Source organism: Pongo pygmaeus, chromosome 5, assembly GCF_028885625.2.
Source record: "Pongo pygmaeus isolate AG05252 chromosome 5, NHGRI_mPonPyg2-v2.0_pri, whole genome shotgun sequence".
Classification (NCBI taxonomy): Eukaryota; Metazoa; Chordata; class Mammalia; order Primates; family Hominidae; genus Pongo; species Pongo pygmaeus.
Genome location: NC_072378.2, coordinates 105,238,888 through 105,264,288, shown reverse-complemented (window position 1 = coordinate 105,264,288; position 25,401 = coordinate 105,238,888). Strand labels below are relative to the sequence as shown.

Below are 25,401 nucleotides of genomic sequence, written 5' to 3'. Positions count from 1 at the left end.
TGCAATCATCACAGAGGTGTCAGACAATCCTACAGGAACCCTCAAGCTAGGTGAGCCCTTCAGCATTGTCCTAACAGGAGGGAGAGGGGTCCAGGCCTTTATAAACCTACATTAACCAGTTGTCATATGTGGATGAACCCAAAAGAATGCATGACCTTGGGAGAGGTGCCATCTTCAACTTGAGAATGAGACCTGGAGAGATTCTCATCTGAGAGCTGTCTGCTCCCAACACCCATCAGCTGGGCAGCCCTAGAGGGCAGCCCAGCACGGCACCCACTACACATGCTGATGTCTGTCAGTGAGATATACACTTGAGAATGAATGTATGTACTTGAGTATATGTTAGACATAGCTCTCTGTACCAGATAACATAAACCAGGGTAGCCTTTGAGTTTTAAGCATGGACAATTTCAAGAAACTAGGGGAATTCTACTTCTTTAATAATCATTTAGGAGTCATCACTTCCCAAAAGCCTTCTCAGAATTCATTTTTCCATCCAGCTCACCACCCTGTAGATGCCCCTCTCTGGCACTCACATCATACATTGTACTTCTTGCTATTAATGTTCTACAACATGGCCTTTTCTGTGTGTGTCTGTATCCTTCAGTGTATCTGTCTCTCCCACCTGAGCATGAGTTCTTGAAGGTTCTGGCCTATTGATCTGTGTGTGCCTGAGCCTGGTTCAGCAGCCAGCACTTGGTAGACCCTTGATAAATCTTGGGGGAATACACACCCCAGCTGTGGCTGCCCTGAATAGTGGACTACAGTGGTTGATGGCACATGTTAAATTGTGTCTTTGGTATGGGAGATGAGAAGTTGGCTGGGGACAGGAAGTTGACCGAGATTTTCCTATTAAGATCAGCCACTTCTGGTGATAGTAGCTTTGTCCAACCTCATCCACCCTGGGCACAGAAATACACTTTTATGAAAAGGCTTTTGCCCTTGAGCCTGTGGTAGTTGGCTCTTTTGGAGAACTGGGCTGGACCACCCAGAAGATTCATTTTACAATGACGAATGGCATATCCAAGTACCCTTAACCAAAGCAAGCTGAGTGACTTCCCCCTTTCATTGAGGACCTTGATTCCACTCTGGTGGAAAGAGAAGTTAAATTCGAGGAAACTTTGCCAAGAAAGGGTAGCCAAGGCAAGGGGGAAGAGTGAATTACTCCCTGAAGCCTGGAGGTGAGTGCTCCTCCCACCTTCAGGAGACATGCCTTTCTGCCAGCCACCAGAGAAGGAGCATAGGGGTGTGGCTTTTGGCTGTTTTTTTAATAACCTCCCAGGTTTTGTCTGCTTGTGGAAAATGAAAGGCTTAGTACCAGTGAATGACCAAATGTTATTTAGCCCATCTGTAGAATACCACACTCTCTACATCTAGAGTTTTTCCTCTTTCCAAATACATTTATCAATACAGATGTTAGTACTTTCTTTTTTAATATTTTCTAATTATATTTAACCAGTACTCTAAATATAATTCAACAGATGACTTTGCAGAAGTAGACTGTCAAAGTAACCTACATATTAAAAATTGACAGTAATAAAAATGGTAAAGAGTTTTAACCTTGATGTTTATTGTTATGGTTAGGAATGCAAGTAATGGATTTAATATCAGCAATGTAAATGTTTCATTTATAGTAATTCTTTTAATTTTGTTTTTGTTAATGTTTTATTTACATAAATCATAGATTTTTATGAAGTTAAGTCATTTTTACTTAAGGAAAATTTGCTTAAAATAATATAGATTTAAAATAGAAGGAAGCCATGAAAGCACAAATTTAGGAATTTGTAAATTTAGGAATTATTTCATAATTGGTCAGGCTAATATTATTACAGTTTTTGCAAAAGAAAAAATCAGTGTTTGCAAATCAGATTAATTGCTTCTGGAGAGCACAGTTATTCTAGCTGGGATATCATTATCACTTAAAGAAAAAAAAAAAAAAAAAAACAGTATTGTAGAACTGGAATTCAAACTGTTCCACGAAGGCCTAATGGGCTCTTGGCTTGCCTGCTTTTCTACTTTTCTTTTTTTAAATCTGGCTTTTAGGAAAGTAACTTTATTCTGTTCACAGTCACATGCCCTCCACATCAACAGGATTTATGTCTTCCTCTCCCAATGATTTCCAAGATTCATCTTTTAAATTGCCTTGAAATAGTCTGAGTGTGGGGCTGTCATTAAGTGTGTGTTGTTTAAATTTAAGTGGAAGGAGGTATATTTTTAGTCTGTACATTTGGGGGCAACAGTGACTTACAAATGATTTTGAGGCTTAAGACTGAGCATTTGAAAATGCAACGTTGTTTTCAGTTTAGCAAATTTTAGTGGCTATGGAGCAACTCCAGATTGTGATGAAGAGAATTATAATGAAGAGGACTGACTTAATTGGTGTTATAACAGCAATGTACCTTGGGACTTACTGCTTTAGATTAAGTATAAACTGCTACAGCTATTTAGCACAGCTGGAAATGCTGAGAAAAACTCATTAGATGTGCTTGAGACAGCTGTCATCGAAGGTTTGGTGTGGTTCTTGCAGTGAATGTTATTGCCCTATCTTTCTGATGACTGAATCACTACAACTGAATTAGCCATCATTTATGATTGATGTAAGCTATAAAGAGTCTGTCTTTATTTAAAGGACAAGAGAACAAAAGTATGAAGTAGTATTAATGATGTTGCTTTCAATTATATTAATAAGATTATAATTGTGAAGTTGTGGATAATCTTAATATAGGATGGTTTAAAAATAAGGTGGAATCAAAATTCTGAAGTTTTGTTAGCCATGTATATTAAAAGCTTAAGGATAATAGAATGTGTAATTCCCAAATCAAAGAAGGAAAAATATAATACAAAGAGGAAAGACACCAGGGAAAGCAAGATAAATAAAAAGTTCAAAATTTAAAATGTGGAAGCCAGTACCTCAGCAATAAAAATTAATGGATATGGAATACAGATTTTTAGATTGGATTTTAAAGACTAGATGTGTTCAAATTGTGTTCATTTGCAAGAGACTTGTTTAAGACATAATGATAGATTTTTGCTTCTGGACATGATGATATAACTGGTACCAGACTAGTCCTCCTGCTGTACACAGCTAGGAAACTATGCAAAATAGACAAAGCAACTGTTTTCAGATATTGATCAATAGGCTGCCCCAGACTGATCCAGGAAAGAGGTAAATCCTACAGTTGCCCCAGCTTTCTGCCTGGAGTTATTTTTTGGCCTCTGGCACAAGGAGGAGGAGCTCAGAGTATTGTAGTCTCACTGAGCTAAGGATCCAAAGATTGGAAATCAGGGAGACTGAAGCCACTGGAATTTGCAGGGCAGAGTAACAAAAGGAGGGAACTGCCCACGAAGAGTTTCAGGTATCTGCCTTGGAATCCCCTCATGTTTTCGGCTGACTGTTAAGCAGTGTGTACGCTGACTGAGACTTTATGATTCAAGCTAAGAACTACTAGGGGGCTGTAAGCTGACAACTCCCAAAGGTTTAAAACAGCTGGGAGACGTTCACATTCTGACAAGTCAGAGGGGAAAGACTTTGTGAACACACAGGGTATTCAGTTAGACCTCAGAGAAACCATGCCTTAGCAGTGGGGCTGTATACCTTACCCAACAAACCTTTGAAAACAAGTCTTGAATGGATCAAGCTGATCCGCCAGCAAATTAACTGCCGCAAAATGTTTTACAGGCAGACCAAAAAATAAAAGAAATCCAGACAACATTCAAAAGTCCAGAATCCAGTTAAAAAATAAATAAAGTTATTAAAAAAGAAGCAAAAAAAATGTGACTGATAGCCAAGAGGAAAAATAGTCAATAGAAACAGATCCAGAAATAACAGAGAGTAGAATTAACATATAAGGACTTATAAAAAGCTATCATAAAAAAATACTTTTTAGAGATCTTTATAAAGATCTCATATAAAGATTTCATATAATGAACAAAGAAATAGAAAATATAAAAATGAACCACATACTCTTCTAGAGATAAAAAATAAAACTCTGAGATGAAAAATTATCTGTTTGTAGCAGTTTAGATGCTATAAAAGAAAATGCAGAAGTTGAAGACAGGACAATCAAAACTAAACCACAAAGAGAAACTAAAACAAAAATGGACACATTTCATTGACCTGTGGAGCAGTACCAAGTTATGTAACAGTATGTATTTGAAGTTCTAGAATAGGGGTGAGAGGACAAAAAATATATACATGAGAAACAAATGGCCAAAAATGTTACAAATTTGATAAAATACAGAAATCAACAGATTCAGGAAGCTCAATTAATCTCAAGCAGGGTACTACATCAAAGCCCGTTACAGAATAATCAATGTTCAGAAAGCCAAAGATAACAAAATACCAAAAGCAGCCAAAGGAGAAAACACATATTGCATATAGGGAAACAAAGATAAGAAATGACACCAACTTCCCAGTGGAAACAGTGCAAGTCAGAAAACAGTGGAAAGATGCCTTCTTAATGAGGTTTACCTTGATTGCCATATTTAAAACTACAGCCTTGGCTGGGCACAGTGGCACTTTGGGAGGCCAAGGTGGGTGGATCACCTTGAGGTCAGAAGTTCAAGACCACACTGACCAACATGGTGAAACTCCGTCTCTACTAAAAATACAAAAATTAGCTGAGCATGGTGGTAGGCGTCTGTAATCCCAGCTACTCGGGAGGCTGAAGCAGGAGAATTGCTGGAACCCAGGAGGCAGAGATTGCAGGTTGGAGTGCCATTGCACTCCAGCCTGGGCTACAAGGTGAAACTCCGTCTCAAAAAAAAAAAAAAAAAAGAAACTACAGCCCGACCAACATATCCTGTCTCCCTTACTCAGACCTGTTCATGTTTTCCATGGCATTTATCATAATATACTAAATAATTCCATATTTATGTGTTCCTCTCCCTTAATAGATGTAACATTTTTTCTTGATTTGTTTACTGATGTATCTTTAACACCTAGAAAAATGTCTTGCACAAAATAGCTGCTTAGCAAGTGTTTATTGAAGGAGCAAATGAAAGAATAACAGCTATTAGTCAGGGTTTACTAGAGAAAAGAGCTAATAGGATGTGTGTATGTGTGTATATATATACATAGAGAGGATTTGTTTAAGGAGTTGACTCATGTGATTGTGGAGCCTTGGCAAGTCCTAACCCTGCAGGGCAGGCCCACAGGCTGGAGACTCAAGGAAGAGTTATAGTTGAGTCCAGAGGCAGTTGGCTGGCTGAATCCCTCCTGTTCAGCAGAGGTCAGTGTTCTGTTAAGGCCATCAACTGATTGGATGAGTCCCACCCACATTATGGAGGGTGATCCGCTTTACTCTAAGTGTGCTCATTTAAATGTAATCTTATCTTAAAAAAAAAAAAAAAAACTTCACAAACATCTAAACTAACATCCAAATATCTGGGCACTATGGCCTAGCCAGATTGACATATAAAATTAACCCTCATAATAAGGATATGGAAGAACAGGAACTCTCATGCAGTACTGCTAAGTAAGAGTGTAAGTTGGTACAACCACTTTGGAGAATAATTTGGCAACATCTCATAAAGTTGAATATGTGCATGTCCTACCACTGAGCAATTTTACTTCTAGTTATATACACTGGGAAGCATTTTAGGTCACAAACATGTTCAAGAAATTTTCTAAAGAAGTATGTAATACTAAGAAAACAAATAATATAGATGTTTATGGGTAGGATGATGGATCAACTAATGTTGGTATATTTCTGGATTGTAATACTATACAGCAGTTAAAATGAATGAACTAGATTTACATGTATCAACATGGACTAATTATAAAACTTATATTGAATGAAAAAAATTAGTTGCAAAAGAATATGTATAGTTTGATACCACATTTTTTGTCAACTCAAAACAATAATACATTGTTTGTATTAGATTTTTTTATCAGGATTCTTTTTGCTACCTAACATTCTGCTGTTTATACTAACAAGGAAAGTCTCTGCGCCTAAGCCGTTCATTTCTGAGATCTTGCAGTAGAAGGGACTAAAAATATGCATAAGCAGTTGTTCGGTAGAAACTTGTCAATGTGACCAGTGTGGACCATAGTGAATTTCTTGCATCCATACCCATTTTACTAATTCTTTTTTTTTTTTTTTTTTTGAGATGGAGTCTCACTCTGTTGCCCAGGCTGGAGTGCAGTGGCACCGTGTCAGCTCACTGCAACCTCTGTCTCCTGGGTTCAAGCAGTTCTCCTGCCTCAGTCTCCTGAGTAGCTGGGATTACAGGCGCCTACCACCACGCCTGGCTAATTTTTATATTTTTAGTAGAGACAGGGTTTCACCATGTTGGCCAGGCTGGTCTTGAACTCCTGACCTCAGATGATCCACCCCTACTCGGCCTCCCAAAGTGCTGGGATTACAGGCGTGAACCACCGCGCCTGGCCCCATTTTGCTAATTTTTATTGAGAACAACAAACTTTAAATTATGCAACCCATGAGGAAACTTTAAAGTCAAGGATATTGTATTCAAAATGATGGATTTCACATATTTTCAGTTTAAAGAATAGACTAGAAATTAAAATAAAAATTACATTGAAGTTATGACATTCAGTTACCTCTACTGATATTTTCAACTAAAATAATTCACTGTGTTTTGTTAAACTATGATTATGGGTGAAATAAGATAAAATTGATGTTCATCTTTTTATTCAGATAACTTTCTTATCAGATCATGAGTTTGGGGCAGAGACACTGCCTTTGAAAATTAACCTTAATTTTTTAACTTAATATTCAATAATGTTCTCACAAAAATAAATTCTAATTAGCCCCCTGCACTATTTTTTTTTTCTTTTTTAGTTATCTGATGATGGCCGCTATGTCTTGTTATCAATAAGGGAAGGATGTGATCCAGTAAACCGACTCTGGTACTGTGACCTACAGCAGGAATCCAGTGGCATCGCGGGTGAGTTATTTTTTCAGACACAGATAGTTATTCCAAGAAACTTCATTTAAAAAGTATTATTTTGGTCTATTAATTGATTTCCCAAGACCCTCTTCCATTCTACCACATCATGTCAGTTCATCTGATTTTTTTTCTTTTAGTACTATTCCATAAAATGAAGGAAAATGGAATGAAACTGTTGGCTTTAGCATTTTCTCTGTCGATTGACATTAGCCATACTTTCTGCACATAGTGTGAAAATATCCCATGAGTATTGCACATGAAGAGCGTGAAGGAGAAGCTGACCCTTTTGGTCTGTAACTATTTAGATTTAATGGTGCAGCCAGGCATAGTGGCATCATACCTGCAATCCTAGGGGCTCAGGAGGCTAAGGCAGGAAGACAGCTTGGGGCCAGGAGTTGGAGACCAGCCTGGGCAACATAGCCAGACCCTGTCTTTAAAATAAACAAAAAAGGCATAATGTTACAAACTGTCACAGGCAAGGGTTATTAGACCAATGGGAATTGGCTAGATTAACGTAGTCAGTAGAGTGGCCCTCAGTACTTAGGAAAAGAATAGCCTGTGTTTGCTTGCCAAAGCCTTACATATCATGATAAGCATAGAACCAGCCAGTTACAAATTCTGGAGATGGTTTATTTTAAATGTTGTTCTCTTCCACCATCTCTGTCATACCAGCACTATCATCAAGCACAAAAACTTTTCAGCTGCACAATTTACTATGCTGAAAATTCCCAGACCCAGAAATCCTATCAGACGTACTGGCACCCCGATAAGGACAGACACTAAGCTAATTACGTTATCTTCTAGTTAATGCAAAATAAATAATATTTTAGAGAGGGTTGACCTAGATTTTCAAAATACTAAGTGCATTTCTGTAATAATGTATTTACCTCATTATTAGTTTCTAATAATGTGTTATTAGATTATATTGTGTTACATTGTAACATTGTGTTACATTGTGATATGAAAATATTTGTCTGATTGAGCATTGCATCATTTTTAAACTTCTCTGAGCAAGATCTGCATCCTAACATTAGATACTACAGAGCACCATTCACACACATATACCAGGGTGAAGTCAGCAACTTTTTTCCTAGAGTTAAATATATATCCATTTAATAAAACTGAGTATTTTTTTCTATTAAGAAAAAGAGATACATCCATCTTGGTGTCAAGAAACCAGCATCGGCCACATCAGTGTTTGCATTCTCTGTCAGGGCAAACCACCATCCAGGAATTGTTCGCTTGAGTTGCAAGCATAGGTCTTCATAGAACTGAGCAAACCTTTTAAGATTGAGCCTGAATGAATCGGTGACATCAGACATTATGGTGCTGTTATCCTGCACACATGTTCTAAATATGGAGAATAAAATTCTGTCCACATATTTATATACCAGACTGCTATTGCTATATCCACTTTAATAAGGCATAATAATATTTTGAGTGAAACTTTCAAGTGCTGGCAAAACTCATGGAAACCCTCTTTGTTTTCCCCTAACCTCTCGGTCCTTATCTTTCCCCTGCAACCCAGTTATTTTATTATTGCAGCGTTAGCATTTACAGAAGAGAGTACTCAAGAGATTGGGATTCCAAAAGGAAGACAGTACAGAGGTGCACTAGGCTCTCAAAAACCAAATTCTAGATAGTGTAGCTAAGAATGAATATGAAGAAGAATAAAGGGGAGCATCTAAGAAACTCTTAATGGCCATGATCCATTCAGAGCTCCAGGGAAACCTCAGCTCTGCTCTTAAGGCCTTCCAACTGATTGAGTCAGGCCCACTCAGATTATCCAGGATAATCTCTCTTCATTAAAGTCAATGGATTATGGGCCTTAATCCCATCTACAAAATACTTTCACAGCGACACCTGTATTTGTGTTTGATTGATTAACGAGGGACACTAGCCTAGCCAAGTTGATAGCAAAAAGACCATCACAGTGAGCTCGTGGAACAAACAAGTCCAATGGTACTAACTTGATCTGTCAGTGTTAGGGCTCCACTGGTGCATTTGGCAAAGTATGTCATATCCTGTGGACCAGAAAGCAGAATATGAAGAGAATAACATAGGATAGGTGGATTTGAAGCTGTTGAGCTGCATACTGATGAAATGGATCAGCATTCTCCAGTGGTAGCTTCTAGGTTCCAGGTGTAGCACTGAGCCCGTTATCTTTTTTCTGATTATTGCTTTGCTCGCATTACGTTTGTGAATAACATAAACTTCAGAGTAATTCTTTTGAATGGCGGCCCTGGGATTCTGAAAGTTCTCAACAATTGCAGTTATTCACCATGTGGATATCAGTTTTCATTCTTAGGTTCAAAAATCAATTGTGCAGGACAGGATTAGAGAACTCTTGTTTGTTTGCTTTTTAATTGATCACTGGTTTCATTTTGAATTGATGATTGTGACTATTTAGAGAAACAAGTATTGTGTGTGATTGTTTTACTATTGAAAAGATTAAGTAAATTTAGTCTATAAAAGGGGAGACATAGCAGATTGAGATAGGGATCATTAAATTAAGAAAAAAAATGGTTCCTGTTAATTACAGTTGGATATATTGGGATAATAACCATAGCCTTTCAAATCAGATTTGAATTTTAATCTCAGCTCCGCCACTAAATAACTGGTTACCCTGTTAAAGTTTTTTTTTTCTCTCCCTTAATATTTCCATGTCTGCAAATAAGGAAATAATATCTACTTCATAGGGAATTGTGAGGAATAATGAAAATGCAAAGAAAAGGACTTAGCAGGGTTTCTGGCATGCAGTGAGTTCTCAAATATTCCTTCTTTTTTTCTTTGTTTCTTGACTGAAAGAGGAATATTTAGAATCACCGTACTTTAGTTTTAGGTAGCTTAGAAAACTAGATTGAGGACACCAAAAAAACAAAAAACAACAACAACAAAAAAAAAGGTCTATCTTCAGATTCAAAGCTGCTCTAAATACAGATTTTCAAATTAACTTGTTTTCTGCAAAGCCAGATGCATAATCACAAAAGAGGCGACTGTGAGGGAACATGTCTAATTGTACAGGTTGGTAATTGAAAATTCAGGGGTCTATATGCCCGGTTGATAACCATAATTAACTCCTAGGATCTTTTTTGCTTTTTTTTTTTTTTTTTTTACCTGCTTCCCCAATTTTGTTATCCTCTTTACACTAAAAATAGAATAATTAACATTTAACTGAAATGCTAAATGCACTAGTTAACTTGAATGTTAGATGACTTAGACCTGAACCAACTGGTGCCTGAAAACTCAATCCATGTTGTGAAACCTCAAATTTTGTATTACTAAAATCTGTACCTCTTTTGATATCTTAAAGCCTCTCTGCTAGGATTTTAAGCTGTTTTCCCTTAAAGCTGGGGAAATCATCAGCATTTTTGTATAAATTAATTATTTATATATTTAGGATACCATTCAATTGTCTTTTTTGAGGACTAAAGAATTTCACTTGGGTGGCTCATGTCACATTGCCGTCATCTGTGTCTCCCAAGAAAACCTGCCCGTGTGCATTTTGAAATGAGAGCACAAAAAGCCCCCCAAAAAAGGCCAATGGCAATTTAATATCTTTTAAAAAGCACATAGGGAGAAAAAACTAAATTAGCAGGATAGAAAATGTCTTAGCAACTTGAAAGTTAAATGCGATCTGTATGAATTAAAACTGGATTCATTTTGTCAAATAAGTGTGGACTTCTGTTCTTTTGCTGCCTTATGGGAGTGCTGTCTCTGTTGTTCTCTGCCTCTCTTTGGAGAACCTCATTTCTGCCATTTACATTTGCAGTATTTTCACTTAAGAATATGAACACATTTGTTGCAAGCTGTGGATCACATCCTTTACTCAGTAACTGCAGTTGAGGCTGGCAGTTGCTCCTTACCTTTTCTGAACAGGTAATTTCCATGACTCACCTCATGCATCACTGTATAGAAATGGAAGTAGGCCTGTCTTCTGGGCTTTAGAAGCTTATATATAATAATTTTTCAGCTCTTCAGAACAGCTAAGCAGATCGTCTCCAAAGAGTCATATCCTCTTCTCCACTGGCTTACCGGCAAAATGTGTGGAGTTACTACCTTCTTGCTTTGGGAGAAGAGAGGTCCCTGTCAGGGGCTACCAGGCTTCCTTGTAGTTTTTTTTTTTTTTTTTTTTTTTTTTTGAGACACAGTCTCGCGCTGTCACCCAGGCTGGAGTGCAGTGGCATGATCTGAGTTCACTGCAACCTCCACCTCCCAAGTTCAAGCAATTCTCCTTCCTCAGCTTCCCAAGTAGCTGGGACTACAGGCGCACACCACCGTACCTGGCTAGTTTTTGTATTTTTCATAGAGATAAGGTTTCACCATGTTGGCCAGGCTAGTCTCGATCTCCTGACCTCGTGATCCACCTGCCTCGGCCTCCCAGAGTGTTGGGATTACAGGCTTGAGCCACTGCACCTGGCCTTCCTTGTACTTTTGATAGATATCTTTCTCTCCAGAGTTGCCCCTTCTCCTCCTTTCCCCCATTCTGATTTCCATTTCTCTCCATACAAAAGCACTTTGTGTGAGGATCCGTGAGCTGCATGAGATGAGAGATGTTGCCTGTCTTGTTCCCCATGGAGTTGCCAGCGCCTAGAGCAGTCCCTATTGGACTCACAGCAGGTGTGTACCAGCTTGTCTCAAATGACGTGTCCCTTTAGGGATCCTTGTGCTCAGGTGGCCTTGCTTGATAAGCCGCCCTCCCTCTGTAACTGTTACTGCCTTCTGAGCATTTTGAATCTTTATCCCTGTGGCTTCCTAAATTTTTTTTCATTAAATTTTTGTTCTTTATTAAGCCCTGAGAATGATGAGTTCTTTTTTTCATTCCTGTATATTGTGTGAGCAGAAGATTTTTGCTTCTCTTATTCTGTTGCTTGTTTAACATCAAAAGTGAAGAAGTATCAAGGTAACATTAAAGACACCAGGCTAGCATGACGTTTTTTAGTTCTGGAGTAGAAAAGACAGCTGAGTCTTGACTCCTGTGATCCTTGATGTGATTCAGGCCCACAGATTTGTTGAAATTAATTATCCTGAACCTTACAAGAAAATAATTTGTCTGGATTTTCTTATATTTTCTATACCTTTCTAATCAATATTATTTCTTTTGAAGTATGTATATACTTTGTTTCCTAAGTTTGCTATAACCCTATTGTATTTATTTACTTTATTTAAATATAAAATAGAGATGGAGTCTCACTATATTGCCCAGGCTGGTTTTGAACACGTGGGCTCAAGCAGTCCTCTTGCCTCAGCCTCCCAAAGTGCTGGGATTACAGGTGTGAGCCACTGTGTCTGGCCTTATTTTGAATATATAAAAAGTTGCCTTATATACTTTAGTTACATAGACAAAATTCAGAATAAATTTTTGAGTATTTTCTGCAGTATGGGTAAGTATCAGGGCTCAGAGCTGTCTCTTTTCTCTCAAGTATGTGGACTTGAAAAATTTACATGAAAACTTAAGTTTCTGCCTTAAAAATATAAATACATTTAACTCAGGGATATATTTCTAAATAATTTTATTAGAAAAGCAGAAGATACTAATAACTTCTTTAAAATTTAACTTTGGTTACTTTTGTTGTCTACATTATAAACAGCTGTATGTAAGGTTCAGTTTAAAATGTAGGAGTACCTAAATCATATATTTAGTTATGAATTAGACATGCATTAGTGTCCTACCCTGTGCCAGGCACTGTGTTGGGCACTTGTAATGACACGTGGTAGCCCCTGCCCTTCAAGTGCTCCCCATCTGCTGGATGGTAAGATGTGGATATCATTAGTTCGAGGGAGTGTCTGACGGGCTGTGGCCCAGCGCACAGATCCAGGCTCAGACTTCCTCTCTTCTGTTTTCTTTCTTTTTTTCATTTTCTTTTCTCTTTGGTTTTTTAATTTTCCAGTAGAAAGTCAGGTACTTTATTCCCTGCTTTATAGGATAATAGCAGCAAAAAAGGAGCTGACCATTAGTCCCTGTTCTGAATACATTTTTTTTTTCTGCACCTTCCACCTCCTGGGTTCAAGTGATTCTCCTGCCTCAGCCTCTCAAGTAGCTGGGATTATAGGTGCCTGCCACCACACCCAGCTAATTTTGTATTTTTAGTAGAGACGGGGTTTCACCATGTTGGCCAGGCTGGTCACGAACCCCTGACCTCAGGTGATCGTCTGCCTCAGCCTCCCAAAATGCTGGGATTACAGGCATGGGCCACTGCACCCGACCTACATTTAAAATTAATTATATCAGAGGTTTTTAATAGAATTCTTAAGAAGTGATTGTTAGGCAAAAAGAACCCTAAGTCTGAAATCTTTGTTGTTAGTAACTTAACAACCTCCTTCAATATAGGCATCCTTGAAACGGGCCTAGAGCGGTCTTTGCTCATGTCACAGCATTTTTGAGGAGTTTAGGGAGAAAAGGTGGTGACATGCTGATTTCTGTAAGGAAATATCAGCTTACCTGGGATTTGCCCAGACTTTCACTAACCTGTCTGTGCTTTTTCCTTTTTTTGCTAAAAGTTTGATTGTTTTAGATTGATAAAGTATTCAGTACCTACCATATTTTTATTTTAAGGCTTTCGTGTCATTAAAGAAAATTGGCTTTTTCCTGCATTAGGAATTAAATTTGCATTACATGCTAACACATAACCATAAAAGGAAATCTGGTATTTAGCAGACATGTAGATTGGTCATTTCACCATCTCTGACTAATGCAGCTCTTATTTTTAGGTAGCAGAGATGATATTGACTCTTTTGTTCTTGCCTGGCAAGGCTGGACATTCTTTGGGGGTAGAGTGGAAAAAGGGAGATAAACATTCGAGAAGCTTTAAGCAAAGGAGCTGTCCAAAGCTTAGCAAAGTCATCTGAGTGCTTAAAGCAAACCTCTCTGAGGAGGGCCTCAGAGAGAAGACAGGGAGTTGGTAGGAAATCTGTGTGTCAGAGTGGGAATGCGGAAAAACGAAAAAGAATTGGGACATCAAAAGACAGTATAAAAACAAGACCCAAAATAGGAAATTTGATATAAAAGACAAAATACTAGTGATAAAATAAGTATTTATACTAATTTTAAAACGTTCGGTTTACTTTTGTCACTTGAACACTGGGGTTATTTGGAATAATAGTTAATACTGTTTATGTAACACTTCCTGTGTGTCAGGTTCTGAGCTACAAATGTAGGCATCTCATTCAGTCTTCTCAACAGCTTCCGAGGAGCGCGGATTATTATCCCCAGGAAACTGAGGCTGGTGAGGCCAACTAGCTTTCCTAATGCCATTTAAAGATTTGGATCCATGTCAGCTTAACTCCGAAGCCTGTGTTCTGTTACTCATGTGGCAGACTGAGACAGAAGGAAGTCATTCAGGACAACAGCAGCCCATGCTCCCTGCTGCCTCAGTGCCTGACCACTCCTTGCATTTGTTGTGGTGACATGTCCAGCCCTTAGAGTTTTTGTAAAGTATAAAAGCACTTTAGCTGCCATTATTAGGGAGCTTGCACAGCATTTTCTATGAAACGTAGTTAATATAGTTTAGTTGATGATTTTTCAAAGTAATAAAAGTATGACTTTGCTCTAGGAAAAGCGTAAGATAATTTATTTTAAACTAATCTTCACTCAATAAATGAATCAGTCCCCACCAAGAAGCAGGCTTATAAAAAGTAATTTTAACATTTGAATGTAGAGAGGTTTGGGAATTGAAAATTCTTTTGGCTTCAGAGTGAATAATGCCACTTTATAGACAAAAGAACCTCAGAGAAGGTAGGCAAAAAGTGAAATGGTTAAAGAGTTAAATCATGTTTCTTTTTAAAAAGTAATTTTCCTGTTTTCCATTTAAATCAACAGTGTTCTAACTTGTGAGTAGCAGAAATGAATGAGCCCCATTGTTGAACTGAAATACCTTTTCTCTTGATTTATTTCTCTACAAAAGCCCTGTAGAACAAGGTTTCAGGAGAGCAAAAGAATTTCAAGAGCTCTCACTTAAAACATCCGGCCTTGTGAGGGCCTATACTTTGGACTATTTTTCCAATTTTATAGCTAGACTTTTGCGAATCCAGCCACATTCCTTATTCTGAATGAGCTTATGACTTGTAGTATGTATTTATGGCTAAGGTTATATGCTTCAGAATTTGGTGGCAGACAATAACGTACACCTTTCTGTTGTTGTTTGTTCATGGGAGCTTGAATGATTTTTTTTTTTACTTTTTTTTAAATTGTACTTTTAAGTTCTAGGGTACATGTGCACAACGTGCAGGTTTGTTACATATCCATACATGTGCCATGTTGGTGTGCTGCACCCATTAACTCGTCATTTACATTAGGTGTATCTCCTAATGCTCTCCCTCCCCCCTCCCCCACCCCACGACAGGCCCCGGTGTGTGATGTTCCCCATCCTGTGTCCAAGTGTTCTCATTGTTCAGTTCCCACCTATGAGTGAGAACATGCAGTGTTTGGTTTTCTGTCTTTGCGATAGTTTGCTGAGAACGATGGTTTCCAGCTTCATCCATGCCCCTACAAAGGACATGAACTCATCCTTTTATTTATTTATTTATTTTTTATTTTTTGAGACCGAGTCTCAGTCTGTCTCCCAGGCTGGAGTGCAGTGGCGCGATCTCGGCTCACTGCAAGCTCCACCTCCCAGGTTCATGCCATTCTCCTGCCTAAGCCTCCTGAGTAGCTGGGACTACAGGCACCCGCCACCACGCCTGGCTAATTTTTTTGTATTTTTTAGTGGAGATGGGGTTTCACCATCTTAGCCAGGATGGTCTCGATCTCCTGACCTTGTGATCTGCCTGCCTCGGCCTCCCAAAGTGCTGGGATTACAGGCGTGAGCCACCGTGCCCAGCCGAACTCATCCCTTTTTATGGCTGCATAGTATTCCATGGTGTATATGTGCCAGATTTTCTTAATCCAGTCTATCATTGATGGACATTTGTGTTGGTTCTAATTCTTTGCTATTGTGAATAGTGCCGCAATAAACATACGTGTGCATGTGTCTTTATAGCAGCATGATTTATAATCCTTTGGGTATATACCCAGTAATGGGATGGCTGGGTCAAATGGTATTTCTGGTTCCAGATCCTTGAGGAATCACCACACTGTCTTCCACAATGGTTGAACTAGTTTACAGTTGCACCAACAGTGTAAAAGTGTTCCTATTTCTCCACATCCTCTCTAGCACCTGTTGTTTCTTGACTTTTTAATGATTGCCATTCTAACTGGTGTGAGATGGAATCTCATTGTGGGTTTGATTTGCATTTCTCTGATGGCCAGTGATGATGAGCATTTTTTCATGTGTCTTTTGGCTGCATAAATGTCTTCTTTTGAGAAGTGTCTGTTCATATCCTTCGCCCACTTTTTAATGGGGTTGTTTGTTTTTTTATTGTAAATTTAAGTTCTTTGTAGATTCTGGATATTTGCCCTTTGTCAGATGGGTAGATTGTAAAAATTTTCTCCCATTCTGTAGGTTGCCTGTTCACTGTGATGGTAGTTTCTTTTGCTGTGCAGAAGCTCTTTAGTTTAATTAGATCCTGTTTGTCAATTTTGGATTTTGTTGCCATTGCTTTTGGTGTTTCAGTCATGAAGTCCTTGCCCATGCCTGCGTCCTGAATGGTATTGCCTAGGTTTTCTTCTAGGGTTTTTATGGTTTTAGGTCTAACATTTAGGTCTTTAATCCATCTTGAATTAATTTTTGTATAAGGTGTAAGGAAAGGATCCAGTTTCGGCTTTCTACATATGGCTAGCCAGTTTTCCCAGCACCATTTATTAAATAGGGAATCCTTTCCCCATTGCTTGTTTTTGTCAGCTTTGTCAAAGATCAGATGGTCGTAGATATGTGGTATTATGTCAGAGGGCTCTGTTCTGTTCCATTGGTCTATCTCTCTGTTTTGGTACCAGTACCATGCTGTTTTGGTTACTGTAGCCTTGAAGTATAGTTTGAAGTCAGGTAGCGTGATGCCTCCAGCTTTGTTCTTTTGGCTTAGGATTGTCTTGGCAATGTGGGCTCTTTTTTGGTTCCATATGAACTTTAAAGTAGTTTTTTCCAGTTCTGTGAAGAAAGTCATTGGTAGCTTGATGAGGATGGCATGGAATCTATAAATTACCTTGGGCAGTATGGCCATTTTCACAATATTGATTCTTCCTATCCATGAGCATGGAATGTTCTTCCATTTGTTTGTGTCCTCTTTTATTTCGTTGAGCAGTGGTTTGTAGTTCTCCTTGAAGAGATCCTTCACATCCCTTGTAAGTTGGATTCCTAGGTATTTTATTCTCTTTGTAGCAGTTGAGAATGGGAGTTCACTCATGATTTGGCTCTCTGTTTGTCTGTTATTGGTGTATAGGAGCGCTTGTGATTTTTGCACATTGACTTTGTATCCTGAGATTTTGCTGAAGTTGCTTACCAGCTTAAGGTTTTGGGCTGAGACAATGGGGTTTTCTAAATATACAATCATGTCATCTGCAAACAGGGATAATTTGACTTTCTCTTTTCCTAATTGAATACCTTTTATTTCTTTCTCCTGCCTGATTGCCCTGGCCAGAACTTCCAACACTATGTTGAATAGTAGTGGTGAAAGAGGGCGTCCCTGTCTTGTGCCAGTTTTCAAAGGGAATGCTTCCAGTTTTTCCCCATTCAGTATGATATTGGCTGTGGATTTGTCATAAATAGCTCTTATTATTTTGAGATACGTCCCATCAATACCTAGTTTATTCAGAGTTTTTAGCATGAAGGGCTGTTGAATTTTGTCAAAGGCCTTTTCTGCATCTATTGGGATAATCATGTGGTTTTTGTCTTTGGTTCTGTTTATATGATGGATTACGTTTATTGATTTGTGTATGTTGAACCAGCCTTGCATCCCAGGGACGAAGCCCACTTGATCATGGTGGATAAGCTTTTTGATGTGCTGCTGGATTCAGTTTGCCAGTATTTTATTGAGGATTTTTGCATCGATGTTCCTCAGGGATACTGGTCTAAAATTCTCTTTTTTTGTTGTGTCTCTGCCAGGCTTTGGTATCATTATGATGCCGGCCTCATAAAATGAGTTAGGGAGGATTCCCTCTTTTTCTATTGATTGGAATAGTTTCAGAAGGCATGGTACCAGCTCCTCTTTGTACCTCTGGTAGAATTCAGCTGTGAGTCCATCTGGACCTGTACTTTTGTTGGTTGGCAGGCTATTAATTATTGCCTCAATTTCAGAGCCTGTTGTTAGTCTATTTGGGGATGCAACTTCTTCCTGGTTTAGTCTTGGGAGGGTGTATGTGTCCAGGAATTAATCCATTTCTTCTATATTTTCTAGTTTATTTGCAAAGAGGTGTTTATAGTATTCTCTGATGGTAGTTTGTATTTCTGTGGGATCGGTGGTGATATCCCCTTTATCATTTTTTATTGCATCTATTTGATTCCTCTCTCTTTTCTTCTTTATTAGTCTTGCTAGCGGTCTATCAATTTGTTCGATCTTTTCAAAAAACGAGTTCCTGGATTCATTGATTTTTTTGAAGGGTTTTTTGTGTGTCTATCTCCTTCAGTACTTCTCTGATCTTAGTTATTTCTTGCCTTCTGCTAGCTTTTGAATGTGTTTGCTCTTGCTTCTCTAGTTCTTTTATTTGTGATATTAGGGTGTCAATTTTAGATCTTTCCTGCTTTCTCTTGTGGGCATTTAGTGCTGTACATTTCCCTCTACACACTGCTTTAAATGTGTCCAAGAGATTCTGCTACGTTGTGTCTTTGTTCTCATTGGTTTCAAAGAACATCTTTATTTCTGCCTTCATTTCGTTATGTACCCAGTAGTCATTGAGGAGCAGGTTGTTCAGTTTCTATGTAGTTGAGCAGTTTTGAGTGAGTTTCTTAATCCTGAGCTCTAATTTGATTTCACTGTGGTCTGAGATACAGTTTGTTATAATTTCTGTTCTTTTACATTTGCTGAGGAGTGCTTTACTTCCAATTATGTGGTCAATTTTGGAATAAGTGTGATGTGCTGAGAAGAATGTATATTTTGTTGATTTGGGGTGGAGAGTTCTGTAGATGTCTATTAGGTCTGTTTGGTGCAGAGCTGAGTTCAATTCCTTGATGTGCTTGTTAACTTTCTGTCTCGTTGATCTGTCTAATGTTGACAGTGGGGTGTTAAAGTCTCCCATTATTATTGTGTGGGAGTCTAAGTCTCTTTGTAGGTCTCTAAGGACTTGCTTTATGAATCTGGGTGCTACTGTATTGGGTGCATATATATTTAGGATAGTTAGCTCTTCTTGTTGAATTGATCCCTTTACCATTATGTAATGGCCTTCTTTGTCTGTTCTGATCTTTGTTGGTTTAAAGTCTGTTTTATCGGAGACTAGGATTGCAACCCTGCTTTTTTTGTTTTCCATTTGCTTGGTAGATCTTCCTCCATCCCTTTATTTTCAGCATATATGTGTCTCTGCATGTGAGATGGGTCTCCTGAATATAGCACACTGATGTGTCTTGACTCTTTATCCAATTTGCCAGTCTGTGTCTTTTAATTGGAGCATTTAGCCCATTTGCATTTAAGGTTAATATTGTTATTTGTGAATTTGATCCTGTCATTATGATGTTAGCTGGTTATTTTGTCTGTTAGTTGATGCAGTTTCTTCCTAACATCAATGATCTTTACAATTTGGCATGTTTTTGCAGTGGCTGGTACCGGTTGTTCCTTTCCATGTTAGTGCTTCCTTCAGGAGCTCTTGTAAGGCAGGCCTGGTGGTGACAAAATCTCTCAGCGTTTGTGTGTAAAGGATTTTCTTTCTCCTTCACTTATGAAGCTTAGTTTGGCTGGATATGAAATTCTGGGTTGAAAATTCTTTTCTTTAAGAATGTTGAATATTGGCCCCCACTCTCTTCTGGCTTGTAGGGTTTCTGTTGAGAGATCTGCTGTTAGTCTGATGGGCTTCCCTTTGTGGGTAACCCATCCTTTCTCTCTGGCTGCCCTTAACATTTTTTCCTTTATTTCAAACTTGGTGAATCTGATAATTATGTGCCTTCGAGTTGCTCTTCTCGAGGAGTACATCTGTAGCGTTCTGTGTATTTCCTGAAGTTGAATGTTGGCCTGCCTTGCTAGGTTGGGGAAGTTCTCCTGGATAATGTCCTAAAGAGTGTTTTCCAACTTGGTTCCATTCTCCCCATCACTTTCTGGTACACATGAAAAATCAGACTACATTTGATCTTTTCACTTAGTCCCATATTTCTTGGAAGCTTTATTCATTTCTTTTTACTCTTTTTTCTCTGAACTTGTCTTCTCACTTCATTTCATTCATTTGATCTTCAGTCACTGATACCCTTTCTTCCACTTGATCGAATCAGCTACTGAAGCTTGTGCCTGCATCGTGTAGTTCTTGTGCCATGGTTTTCAGCTCCATCAGGTCATTTAAGGTCTTCTGTACACTGTTTATTCTGGTTAGCCCTTCATCTAACCTTTTTTTTCAAGGTTTTTAGCTTCTTTGCGATGGGTTCGAATATCCTCCTTTAGCTTGGAGAAGTTTGTTATTACCGATCATCTGAAGTCTTCTTCTCTCAACTTGTCAAAGTCATTCTCCATCCAGCTTTGTTCCATTGCTGGCGAGGAGCTGTGTTCTTTTGGAGGAGAAGAGGAGCTCTGATTTTTAGAATTTTCAGCTTTTCTGCTCTGGTTTCTCCCCATCTTTGTGGTTTTATCTACCTTTCGTCTTTGATGATGGTGACATACAGATGGGGTTTTGGTGTGGATGTCCTTTCTGTTTGTTAGTTTTCCTTCTAACAGTCAGGACCCTGAGCCGCGGGTCTGTTGGAGTTTGCTGGAGGTCCACTCCAGATGCTGTTTGCCTGGGTATCACCAGCAGAGGCTGCAGAACAGCAAATATTGCAGAACGGCGAATGTTGCTGCCTGATCCTTCCTCTGGAAGCTTCATCTCAGAGGGCACCCGGCCTTGTGAGGTGTCAATCAGCCCCTACTGGGAGGTGCCTCCCACTTAGGCTACTCAGGGGTCAGGGACCCACTTTAGGAGGCAGTCTGTCCGTTCTCAGATCTCAAACTCCATGCTGGCAGCACCACTACTCTCTTCAAAGCTATCAGACAGGGACGTTTAAGTCTGCAGAAGTTTCTGCTGCCTTTTGTTCAGCTATGCCCTGCCCCCAGAGGTGGAGTCTACAGAGGCAGGCAGGCCTCGTTGAGCTGTCGTGGGCTCTACCCAGTTCGAGTTACCTAGCCACTTTGTTTAAGTACTCAAGCATCAGCCATGGTGGATGCCCCTCCCCAAGCCTCGCTGCCACCTTGCAGTTCGATCTCAGACTACTGTGCTAGCAGCAAGCAAGGCTCCGTGGGTGTGGGACCCTCTGAGCCAGGCGCGGGATATAATCTCCTGGTGTGCCGTTTGCTAAGACCATTGGAAAAGCGCAGTATTAGGGTGGGAGTGACCCGATTTTCCAGGTAATGTCTGTCACGGCTTCCCTTGGCTAGGAAAGGGAATTTCCCGATCCCTTGCACTTCCTGGGTGAGGTGATGCCCCGCCCTGCTTCGGCTCATGCTCCATGGGCTGCACCCACTGTCTGACAAGCCCCAGTGAGATGAACCAGTACCTCAGTGGGAAATGTAGAAATCACCCGTCTTCTGTGTCACTCACACTGGGAGCTGTAGACTGGAGCTGTTCCTATTTGGCCATCTTGGAACCTCCCTCTTTGAGCTTGAATAATTTTCATTTGTGCCACTTTTCAGGCTTACCTGATTAGACAGCAGTACTGAAGGAAATTTCTACTCTGCTTTGCCTTTGGTGCATACTTTAGTGACTTTGGGTAGGGAGGAGTCATAACAAATATCACTGGCTCCAGGACCTTGTCAGGCAGAAACCATAAGGTGGTTATTTTGTGAAATAAAGGTTTCACATCAGGAAATGCTTTATTGTTGGGGGAACACTTAAAGAATCTGACATTTCACTGAGCCAAGATTTCATGTCTACAAATGTCATAGTCCAGAAAATTGTTTCATTGTTCTTATTATAAACAAATGTACATTTCTTATTCTCTTCAAATTTTGTATTACCAGCTAATGTTTTACTTAAATTGTTTTTCTTTTAAGGAATGGGGATTTTTTTTTAAAAGCATTGTTTTATGTACACCAAGATGAGTTACCTTTGAGTGGATCACCTGCTGAGTAGTCTTTTGAGGTTAGTAGTTTGTCACTGGATTAAAAAAGCTAATTGCAACTCAGATGCAGAGTTTATGAACCTTTTTTCAAGTTAGTTGAAAATTAGTTGTAATGATGTCTGTTTCTCGGAGTTTGGCAACTTATATACTCTGAATAACCTCCCAGTTGAAACAATTGAAATGTAAAAAATTTATAAAGCATCTTTCCAAATACATTGCTTAGTTGGCATGAAAGAAGGGAATCCATAAAGACCAAAGATTAAGTGAAAGCAGGAATGCTGGAATGTGAGCTGGATTGTCCCTGAATGTTTCTGCTGGGGAAAGAGGAAAAGGGGGATAGGAAATAAAGCATAATTGGGAGTCGGCTGAGACATACTGTCAGTGTAAGGATGACTGATAAAAATAAACTTGCCAGTGGAGAGGCTGGGGATGGGGAGTGAACAGTAAGGAAACCTGCCTATCTTTACCTAGGCACTAGGAGGGGTAGGGGAAGACAGGATGTGAATTCTCCTAAAACACGAGAAAGGCCATCACATGAGTGCAGGTTGACTTGGTTGTACCAGTGAGGTCCAAAATCCTCATGCCAAGAATTTAATTATAGTGCTGTCAGGTTGGTTGCATCCCAAGAGGCAAGAAAGGAAATGCGCATCTCTGAAAGAGTGCTACTTCAACCCAAACCTCCAAGAATTTCCACAAATAATGTTTCAAGGAAAATCAGCAGTTCACAATAAAGTCATAAATCAGATGAAGAAATTCACCAGCATGAGAAATTAGAGCCAGCAGAAATGCTGGCTGCTGGCCAGTCAGATTATCAGATTCCTAGTGAAAAATGAATACGATAAATATACTTACACAATGTGATGCTCCTTTTAAAAAATAAACAAGAAGCTTGGAAGGATGAGCAATAAATAAGATACTGTAAAAAATGACCTGCCAGATTTGGAAAATGACTAAGTAGAACTTCTGGAAATTAAAAAAAAAATGATTATTAACATTAAAAATTCAGTTATTAGGCTAAGGAGGAGATTAGACACAGCCAAAGCGATAATTAGTGAAATAGAATGTAGATATATAAAGGAACTACCTAGAATACAGCCCACCACGAGGTGGACAAACATTGAGTTTATAGACCTGGAAGTTTATAGGCACAGAAAGAGCAGACTGTTTCCAAAAATGATAAACTACAGATTGAGACAAACCATTTTGCAGAAGACAACTAGAAAAGGTGGGGAAAATGCCTGTTTGAAGGCATCACATAGCTAATGAGAAAGTGAATAATAGCTGATCTAAGATACTACCGTGAGAATGCTGTAGCTATTTTAATATGAAAGTAGACTTTAAAGCAGAAAGCATCACTAGAGATAATACTTCAGTAAAAGGTTCAATTCAGTTTTATTTAGATGTGATACTTCTTTGTATATCTAACATCATGATTACAAAATACAGGGAGCAAAAAGTAATAGAAATATGAGCAAAAACAGACAAATCCACAGGCCTAAACAAACATTTTTTAATAGACCATTTATGTGACTGACAGAATGGCTAAAAGAAATCAGTAAATATATAGAAGATTTGAACAATCTGATTAACAACCTAATAGGCATGTTTAGCATATTGACACCCAACAACTTCAGAATACACATTCTTTTCAATAACATATGGGAATATTTTATGTATATTTTCTTGAGACAGGATCTCGCTCTGTTGCCCAGGCTGGCGTGCAGTGGTGTGATCTCGGCTCACTGCAACCTCCATCTCCTGGATTCAAGCAATTCTCTTGCCTCAGCCTCTCGAGTAGCTTAGATTACAGGTGTGCACTGCCATGCCTAGCTAATTTTTTTGTATTTTTAGTAGAGACAGGATTTCGCCATGTTGGCTAAGCTGGTCTCAAACTCCTGGCCTCAGGAGATCCACCTGCCTCGGCTTCCTGAAGTGCTGGGATTGCAGGTGTGAGCCACCATAGCCAGCCTCAAATCACTTATTTTAAATTTGAGTTTTTATTAAGGGGAAGGTTCTAATAGTTACTATTTTTTTTTTTTTGAGACGGAGTCTCGCTCTGTCAGGCTGGAGTGCAATGGCGCAATCTCAATCTCGGCTCACTGCAAGCTCCGTCTCCGGGGTTCACGCCATTCTCCTGCCTCAGCCTCCCAAGTAGCTGGGATTACAGGTGCCCACCACCACACCCGGCTAATTTTTTTGTATTTTTTAGTAAAGACGGGGTTTCACCGTGTTAGCCAGGATGGTCTTAATCTCCCGACCTCATGGTCTGCCGGCTTTGTCCTCCCAAAATGCTGGGATTACAGGCGTGAGCCACTGCACCTGGCCCTATAATATTTTTATATTTACCTATTATTCCTAGTTTACAGTTAAGAAAATGAGGCTTAGCAAGGAATAAAGAGATTGCTCAAGGTCACCCAACTAAATAGTGTTAGAACTGGGGTTTTAATCCAAACATATATGACCACAACTCTATGGTGGAATTTATTTCCCTGTTAAGTTTAATTCAGTAACAAATTATATGAAGATATGCTGCAGAGATGAATGAGATAATGAATGTAAAATTGCCTTGAGAGATTCAAGGAATGGAAATGAACTACCCAAATTAGTATAGCAATTTCACTGTGAAATTAAAAGTAGATAATTGGAGAATAGCTAAGATCAGGCATTGCCTTTTAGTAGTTTAGAAGTCAGAACTTTTTTGTTTAGAGAACTTTTGAGATGTTCTCTGAACATCATCTGTGTCAAACACATGGTAAAACAGATGTTTTTCCAAGGGATTTTAGTGGTTTCAACTTTAAATATTAAAAGTGGCATTTAGTGAGCTATTTAAATGATGATACGACGGACGTATTGAAGATTTACTTTAGTGATGATCATCTCTAGTTCTTAGTATTAAAGACTGGAAAATGTCCCTTTTATGCCATGCAAATTTTATTTTGTATGTTTCAAGTTACCTGCCACTCAGTTTTGTGCCAAGTATGAAACAGTGAATGAAAAGACAAAAAATAAGCCAATAAATACATAATTGTGTCTTGAGAAAGAGCTGAGCGCTAGGTTGTGTACGTGTAGTCCCAGCTACTCAGAATGCTGAGGCAGGGAGGATCTTAGGGACCCAGGAGTTGGAGGTTGCAGTGAATTATGATCATGCCTGTGAATAGCCACTGTGTTCAAGCCTGGGCAACACAGAGAGACCTCATCGCTTTTTTGTTGTTGTTGTTGTTGTTGTTGTTGAGACAGAGTCTCACTCTGCTCAGGCTGGAGTGAAGTGGTGCAATCTCAGCCCACTGCAACCTCCACCTTCTGGGTTCAAGCTGTTCTGTGCCTCAGCCTCCCAAGTAGCTGGGATTACAGACGTGTGCCACCATGCCCAGCTAATTTTTGTATTTTTAAT

The 25,401-nt window shown here is 39.1% G+C and overlaps 1 protein-coding gene across 1 annotated transcript in view; it reads left to right on the top strand.

The window, feature by feature from the left end:
• PREP (prolyl endopeptidase) overlaps nt 1–25,401 on the top strand; it is a 121,564-nt gene that overhangs the window by 38,676 nt on the left and 57,487 nt on the right. Inside the window, exon 7 of the mRNA XM_054491549.2 lies at nt 6,804–6,909. Coding sequence (XP_054347524.1) covers nt 6,804–6,909 — 106 coding nt within the window. The remainder of the gene's footprint in view (nt 1–6,803; nt 6,910–25,401) is intronic.